We start from the raw sequence: 8,277 nt of genomic DNA, 5'->3' as shown, positions 1-8,277 counted from the left end.
ACAATAAGTACTTTAGTTGTTTACTTCCAAAATTTTTTGCAAAATAGGAATAGTAATATTTTCGTTTGTATTTGACAAATATTGTCCAATTATGGACTAACTAGGCTTAAAAGATTCGTCTCGTCAATTCCAACCAAACTGTGCAATTAGTTTTTATTTTCATCTATATTTAATACTCCATGCATACGTCTAAAGATTCGATGTGATGGAGAATCTGAAAATTTTTGCAAAATTTTTGGGGAATAAACAAGGCCTAGGATGACAGAACAAAAGTGTGTCATCTGATTAGGGATGGCAATGGGTAACTACCCGCTGCCTTTATCCACGAGAAAATATTTTACTTGCTAATTTACCTATACCCGTGCATGGGTAAAAGTTTTTTCTCATACCCTTTTCCATGCGGGTAACGGATAACCCATGTGTTATCTTTACCCATGATTTTAAGAATATTTGCTATGAAAAAATACATGTTTTAATATATCAGGCTCCCAAATTTAGCCAAGATATCATAAATCATTAATAAACTCTTCAAATATACAAGCTACATGAACACACAATCAAATGATCTAATGGATAAATCCATCATTACTAGATAACAAGTCATAAAATCCACAAGTTCCATGATTCTAGTATAATTTATCGGGTTCAATTTACCCATGGGTTAACGGGTATGAGCAATGCAGTCTCATACCCTTAACCGCTTTACCCGCTGGGTAAAGATTTTTTCCTATTATCTTACACATGGGCACAAAAAATAGTCATACTCTTATCCTGATGAGGTAATTACTCATCGGATTTCGGGTAAAAAATGTCATCTTTACATCTGAGCAGTGGCGGAGCGACCGCCAGCCACCCTATAGCCGCCTGGGGTTTCGATAAATTCAAAAAAGAAAATTTTCGAACAGTTTCTCTATCCTAAATTATAAATTATAAGTTATTTTAAAAAATTTAAAAAAATAAAATATTTTATAGAACTATTTAGTGTGAGTTGTTTTTTTATCAAACACTTATTTCTAAACAGCTTCATAAAAATATTTTTATGATAAATTCAATGATATTAATTTGGTACTATAAATCTTAATCTTTTTTCTAGAAATTTAGAAAAACTTTTAAAAGTTTGACTTAGAATAATTCTAGAAGTTAAAGCTTTTAGGGATAGAAAGTATTGTTGGCTGATTTGTTGTGAGAGAAAAATACTGCTTAGTGGCTGGCTCATTCGGATGATAAGCTCAAGCGAACAAGACGTAAAAAGAGAAAGTATTGTTAGCTGATTTGTTGTGAAAGAAAAATATTGCTGAGTGGCTAGCTGATTCAGATGATAAGCTCAAGCAAACAAGACGCAGTAGATAAATATTTTAAAATCACGTGGCTTATAAAAGTTTGTGGCTTCACCTAATAATTGTACTCCCTCCGATTTTTTTAAGTGTCATAATATTTAGTTAGAAAGAAAGTCACAAGTCTCATATATACAATTAAAAAGACTAAAGAGTGAGCATTTTTTCGTGCAACAATTCATCTTCGTCCGTCCGTCTACCGGGTCTGCGACGCTCGCTCCCTCCTTCTGCTCCGCCAATCACGCCCTGCGACCATCTCCCACACGCTTTCTCCATCCTTGCGCCCACATCTACTCCTCCCCTTCCCTGCGATAACCCCTAAGCTCCCCGTCCTCACTTCCTGCGGCCGCGTACACCACCGCGCTCTCCATCCCTGCAGTCACTAGCTCGGCCACGTACGCCACCGCTCCCCGTCCGCGCTCCCTGCGGCCGCATATGCCGCCGTTCCCCGTCCCCGCACCCATGTCACTGCAACACCATCCCCATCGCTCCTCGCCCAGGTCCAAATCCCATGGCCTTCCTTTGTTGCGAATCCCGGTGGAACTAAGCGGCTGCAGCTGAGGACGCACATAGCAAAGGGGAAGCGACACTTAGGCTATGATGACGCGGCAGAAGCAGCGCCAGTGATGGAGCCTCCGTTGCATGAGATTCTGGCCTGCAAGCCCGAACCACATCTACAGGTAGCTCTCCATCGTCCTCTCTGTCCTGCAAGTTCTTTGGCATTAATCTGCGCTCTATTGATCTTTCTGGATTATTGCATTGATCAATTGCATTCTTTCCAAGGGTCTACAGATGTGTCTTCTTTAAACTTTTGTTGTTAGGCATAAATTCAGAAATACACATGTTCAAATAAGTATGTCAGAAATTAAAGGATATGATATTCCTCCATACACAGTTGTGGCAATTTCATCGTTTTTGTCGATGTTACTTCATAGTGCAGATTGCATATGCAGGTCTTCTGATCCATTCTGAATCTTGTGTGATTATTTGAGAATTTTTGGTCAATTAATGAATACCACACACCTTTCACATTTAATGACACGATGTATCATTTTCAGTCCTATGAAGTCTCTAGCTGATTTTTTATTCATGGTCGATTTCATGTGTGCATTAGTTGTATAAAAATATTTTCACAAATATGCTCTACAAGAGGCATTGTGTCCGGTCAAAACTGAGAGAGAAAGGTGGAGTTATCCTTTTGAAACTGTATACATTAAAAAAATCATGAGCATTAGCTGTCAGTGCTTATGTTTCTTTGCCCTATTTGAATATATACAATTTTGGATTGCATGTAAAGCACCTTCTCTTTGGCATGTAACTTTAAGTGAGTTTGCTTGGCATAGATATTTGGGTTTCAGCTATATCAGTTTTATCGTTTCATCTGAACCTTTTGACTCATGTCAGGCCTCCGACAGAACCATAGGGCCTGCTCAGCATCGAGCCTCTGCCTGCTCGACAGGAGCTTTAGGGGTGGCTAGCAGCGAGGAGAGCCACATCCCGTCGAGCAGAAGCCACATCCCGGAGGAGTCCTCACACATCAGGCAGCTTGCCCTCACGATTTGCAACTGCTCCGAGGACAGGTCCTTCATCGTCCGTCCATTCGTGTGAGTACAACCTTCATACACTCTTCCCTCCCTTCCATCTCGATCTTGTTTTATGGATCCTCATTTTATCTTGATAAATTATCAGCAGAATCCTATGTAAGGAAAGTACCAACCATAGATTCAATTAGGGAACCTCCCCACTGACAATACTTTCTAGGCCCTGATGAAAGCAATTTAGAAATTCGAAACCATTTTATGTACCCCATAGAGACAGTAGGTTGTATGGTTTACTAATCTGATCCAACTAACTACTGTAGAAGCAAGACATGATTTTTGTTCATAACAACTGTAGAAGCGAGGCCATGTGCCGGAGTAGCCCCCACCCACGCCGGAGGGAGGGAGGTCGGGGCGCGCCTGGAGATGCACAAGGAGCCGCCTGCCGCGCCAGAGGGAGCGAGGCTGCAGGGCGGAGCCGCTCCGGCCTGCGTCCGTCGTGTGGCTTGCGTCCCGGGAGGCCACAACGCGCTGGAGGGAGGGAGGTCGCCGAGCGACGCACGCCGGAGGGAGGAGAGGAGAGGACCGGGGCGGAGCAGAGCACGCCGGAGGGAGGGATGGAGGCCGGGGAAGGAGGGGACCGGGGTGGAGCAGTGCACGCTGGAGGGAGGGAGGCCACTTGAGGGCAGCGCCGATGGGAGAACTCGCGGACGAAGACGAGAGATCGAAACAGTACGTGTGTAACCAGTGGCAAGGTGGGTAATTTTTGTGACCAAAAGCAGATGAAAGTAGGGGTGGAGGTGCTGTGAAATTTGTACTACGTAAAAGCTGCTTTTGACTTTGACTTTAGATGAAAGCTAACTCCTTTGGTTGGCTTTTGGCTTTTGAGGGGCAAAAGCCACAGCCAAAAGCCCAACCAGAGGGACCCTTAGTAACACGGGAAGTGAGGAGTTGGATTGCATGCAGCCATGCATCGAGAGACGAAGAGTAATACTTAAAGTTAATTTTCTTCCTGGTCTTTGTACACAGACCAAATACAACACTTTTAAAAAACACAGAGGTAGAACATGTCAAATACCTTTTGCATTTTTGCTACGGCGGGTGCGGTCTGGAGGTCGAGCTGTACGCGGCACTCACCAGAGGGCAACAACGACATTTTATTAGCCTAGGCCCACCTACCAAACCATGAATTTAAACACAGAACCTCGACAGAAACGGTAGGTAATACTTACCATAGGGCGTCCGTCCATCCAGACGGATCCGTCAGCAATGCATACTGCGTGCTGCGCGTTCCCGTGTCCCATGCCATGATTTTTTCTTAATTATCGTGATCTTTTTTAATTAATTTATTTCCAATTATTAATTAATCCTCTCACCACTCGCGTCCCCAGAATTTGTTGCTGGTGTCTTGTCTACATCACATCTCATTTGTGGTCTCTGTCTTTTTCCTTAGTCCCCATACTATAATAATCTCTCAGGAGCACAACAATAGTCCACCACGTAGGCTATGCTGACAGTGTTGTGCATGGTTGAAAGCCTAAGTTTGGTTTTGGTAATTAATGACACCAAGTTGCTAATGCCTTGTGTTTAAGTGATTTGAGTTAGGCATAGCAACACATGTGATGAAAGTGCATGGTGGCATGGAAAGGTGGCCAGATGATCACAAAGAAATGAAGCATGAAGTGAAGATCATGGTGACAGACAAGGATCAAAGTTATCAAGGCAAAGGTATAAACATAGGGTTTTACTTTTGCCGGTCAAAAATGAGTAGAGAAGTGATTGACTGGGTTTAGAATAAATAGCCGACTATCAAGAGGGTAAATCACGGTCATCTCTCGAATCAAGTGCTACTAGGTCTACATCTTGAGCATATGCATTAGGATCTAGTAAAGTGCTAACTTAACTCTTTTGGGAAAATGTTTGTGAAAAGCTAACACACATGCACTTTGGTGGTGGACACTTGTTGGTGTTAGCACATTTGCAAAGGAGGCGGAGTTCCTAGGGTAGAGAGGGGTTTGTGTTTGGCGCTTTTGAGAAAAATAAGTGTTTATTTTCTATTGCGCCGGTGGGAAATTTGGAGAAGTCGCGGGAGTGTTTCTCGTCTGGTGTATTGTCGACACCGATACGGTCGGAAAATATCCGTACCGTTTTCATCCCTAGTGCTCAGCGTCCGGTGTGCGTGCGTTTTGCAAACCTCTCTAGGTATGAGTCCGGTGAGCACCGGACGGTTCAGTGCTAAGCGTCCGGTGACCCCGAGGTTTTGCATACCTCCCTGAGTTTTAGTCCGGTGTGCACCAGACGCGTCAGGTGTGGACCTGCAGAGCGTCCGGTGCTTTGCAGGTAGCCGTTAGAGACTGACACGCGAGATTCAAGAAGGACACGTGGCCAACCCCTGAGCACCGGACGCTGGGGGTCGAGCGTCCGGTGATCACTTGGTAGCGTCCGGTGCCTCCGTTTTCAGCCCAGTGAAAGTGGCCAATGGCTAGTTCTTTGAGGGGGCGTATAAATAGAAGGTGGCCGGCTTTGGGAGGTTCACTCTTGCATATTTGATTACTTGAGACATACATTGAGCTAGAGAACACTCCCTCCACTCATCTCCTTGCTTGATTGCTCATCCTAGTGATTGAGTGAGATTCAAGTGCATTGCTTTGAGAGTTGCATTTAGTGGCACTTGTCTTGAGTTTGCTGCGGATTTCTTGTTACTCTTGGGTGTTTCCCGACGCCCTAGATGGCTTGGAGCAGCGGTGGTGTTGAGCTCGTGATTGGAGATTGTTTCGAGCCTCACCAGGTGATTTGTGAGGGGTTCTTGAGCCTTCCCCGCGGGAGATCGCAATTGGCTACTCTAGTGGATTGCTCGTAGCTTAGAGGATCCCCATCTTGTGAGTGGATGTGCGGCATCCGCTGAGGGTTTGGCTTTTGATTGCCAATTAGCTCGTGATCCATCAAGTGGGTGTATCGCCACAACGAGGAGTAGCTTGCCGGGAAGCAAGTGAACCTTGGTAAAAATCTTGTGTCATCTCTTGCCGAGTCTTGTGATTGTGCACGTGATTGATTGGATATATCTCATCTCTACAACGTCGGTATAACAATCACTCTCTTCTCTTTACATACTTGCCATACCTTGTTAGTTTAGCTTGTTTAGCCTAGTTGTTGTGGTTTAGTGTTTAGCCTTCTTGCTAGACTTGTGTAGGTGGCTTGCATAGCTTAGTTGTGCTAGTGCTAGAATAGCTTCGCCACTTACTTTACTAATCAACTTGTCTAGTTGAAGTTTGTAGAATTTTTAAATAGGCTATTCACCCCCCTCTAGCCATTTGGACCTTTCAATGGTGTGTCCTGTTCATATGCAACTGAGAGTGATGCCATGCATATGCCGTAATAGGGAGAGAATAGAGTTCGTGAGAGGAGCACTTACATCTGCAACGCCATTTGCTGCTCCGATGCTTCCTCATGATCGTAGGCATCGAGCTTCGTACCGGTCTATGTGTTTGATGTTTTATGTGGATGTTGTGCATACTCTACTCTCTCCGTTCTAAAAAAAAGTGTCGTTTTAAACGTGGTATAAGTTTAACTCGATTCATAGATAATACGTGCAATATTTGTATCTTTAAATAAATTTGTTAAAAAACTAGACTTAAAAATCTTTCCAATGATACTAATTATGTACTATAAATATTAATATTTTTTATATATATTTAGTTAAAGTTATTTCTCGAGAAACACAAATAATACTTATTTTTAGACGGAGGGAGTATGTTTCAATGGCTATATTTGTATGTTGTAGTTATAGCTTCCAAATGTTTCAGCTGTTTTATTTAGATGTTGCACTTTTTTATCTAGATATTGCATATGTTGCAGTGCCTATATACGTATGTTGCAAATGTATGTTCGAATGTGTTAAGTGTGTTTAGCTAGATTTTGCATATGTTGCAATAATTATACGCGTATGTTGCAGGTGTTTGTTCCGAATGTTTCACATGTTTTAGATGCATGTTTGACTATACGCGTATCTTATAAGCGTTTGTTCCAAATATTTTTACCTGTTTTAGACGTATGTTATAAGTGTTTTATCTGAATCAGTGACTATATGCGTATATTGTAATTGCGTTGTTCCAAATGTTTCACCTCTTCAGAGTATGTTGCAGTGGCTATGCATACTCCGAATGTTACAGGTATTTTATTTTAATTTGTTTCAGCATGTTGCAATAACAAGTACTACTCTCTCTAAGGCCTTGTTTAGTTCGTGAAAAATTTCGGGTTTCGCTATTGTAGCACTTTCCGCTTTATTTGATAATTATTATTCAATTATAGACTTACTAGGTTCAAAAGATTCATCTCACAAATTACAGATAAACTGTGTAATTAGTTATATTTTTTATCTTTATTTAATGTTTCATGCATGTGCCGTAAGATTTGATGTGACGGGAAATCTTAAAAAAGATTAGGAACTAAACAAGGTCTAAGTGCTATAACTCGCGGACAAGCACATGCTACAGGCATCTAGCTAGTACTACCTATCTCTATCATGCGAGCCAGCTCCAATATACTTGGATATCCGCGCAAGGGACATAGAACCAAAGGATGGCCCTCTATTATGTAGGGATGGAAACGGTACGGATATTTTTCGACCGTATTCGAGACCGAATTCGTTTAGAGGGGTTCAGATCTGTCCGTATCTGATACCGTATCCGTATCCGAATACTTAAGTCGTATATTTATGATATCGACATCTAATCATATCTTATCCGATATAATTGACATTATCCGTATTCAAATCTGAATCTGACCAGAAATATGAAAACAAATATGATATCAGTGATATCCGTCCGTATCCGATCCGCTTTCATCCCTACAATCAGGTCAATACATGGATATAGCATCGTAAAGCGCCCAATGCTCTCTCGCTTTCTGCAGTCGAATAGGTCCTACGCATGTGCTAGTGTAGATGTAACCAGAACGAGTAGTAAGTGCAGAGATCAATAGAAAAGATGCAAGGCGGCGTCGGTCCGGACGCGCGTATCAGTTCAGTCCGACGTGTGGGCGCTAGTATAACCCAATAAAGTTTGCGGATAGCAGGGAAAGGGTGACTAGAGGGGCTGGGTGAACTTTCCAGTACCTCTTTCTCTCCCTCGCTCCTCGTCCCTACGCTGCAGCTCCACGCGCGGCTGCACACACCGGCACGGCTCGGTGGCCGGCGTCGATAGCCGCGGCCCCTCCCCACTCCCTCCCATCGAGCGCACCTGCTCCTCCTCTCTCCCGTTCCCGTTTCCCTCGCCCTCGCAGCCTCTCCCTCCCTGCTATCCGGAAGCGTTTTAGGGTCCTTCCTGTGGAGGTCGGTTATTCTGAACGGGTACGGTTAGTCGAAAAGATCTCGTTGGGCGGAACGAAGTATTGTGTAATAGTCGCAC

General features: G+C 43.3%; 2 protein-coding genes across 3 annotated transcripts in view; both read left to right on the top strand.

The window, feature by feature from the left end:
- The window catches only part of LOC110434612, a 7,820-nt gene continuing 1,037 nt past the window's right edge, over positions 1,495-8,277 (top strand). Inside the window, exons 1-3 of one of the 2 annotated variants that reach the window (XM_021458991.1) lie at positions 1,495-2,014; positions 2,739-2,938; positions 3,231-3,815. In XM_021458991.1, coding sequence (XP_021314666.1) covers positions 1,961-2,014; positions 2,739-2,938; positions 3,231-3,555 — 579 coding nt within the window. In that variant the 5' untranslated portion in view covers positions 1,495-1,960 and the 3' untranslated portion in view covers positions 3,556-3,815. Of the gene's footprint in view, positions 2,015-2,738; positions 2,939-3,230; positions 3,816-8,277 lie in introns of those variants that run through there. The other variant, XM_021458992.1, reaches the window with a different exon arrangement.
- LOC8081646 (sirohydrochlorin ferrochelatase, chloroplastic) overlaps positions 7,879-8,277 on the top strand; it is a 17,769-nt gene continuing 17,370 nt past the window's right edge. Inside the window, exon 1 of the mRNA XM_021458988.1 lies at positions 7,879-8,101. The gene's annotated coding sequence lies outside the window, so the exon portion shown is untranslated. The remainder of the gene's footprint in view (positions 8,102-8,277) is intronic.

Source organism: Sorghum bicolor, chromosome 4 (assembly GCF_000003195.3).
Source record: "Sorghum bicolor cultivar BTx623 chromosome 4, Sorghum_bicolor_NCBIv3, whole genome shotgun sequence".
NCBI classification, from domain to species: Eukaryota; Viridiplantae; Streptophyta; class Magnoliopsida; order Poales; family Poaceae; genus Sorghum; species Sorghum bicolor.
Note: the sequence above shows the minus strand (reverse complement) of the source record. Positions and strands in the feature narration are given on the sequence as shown.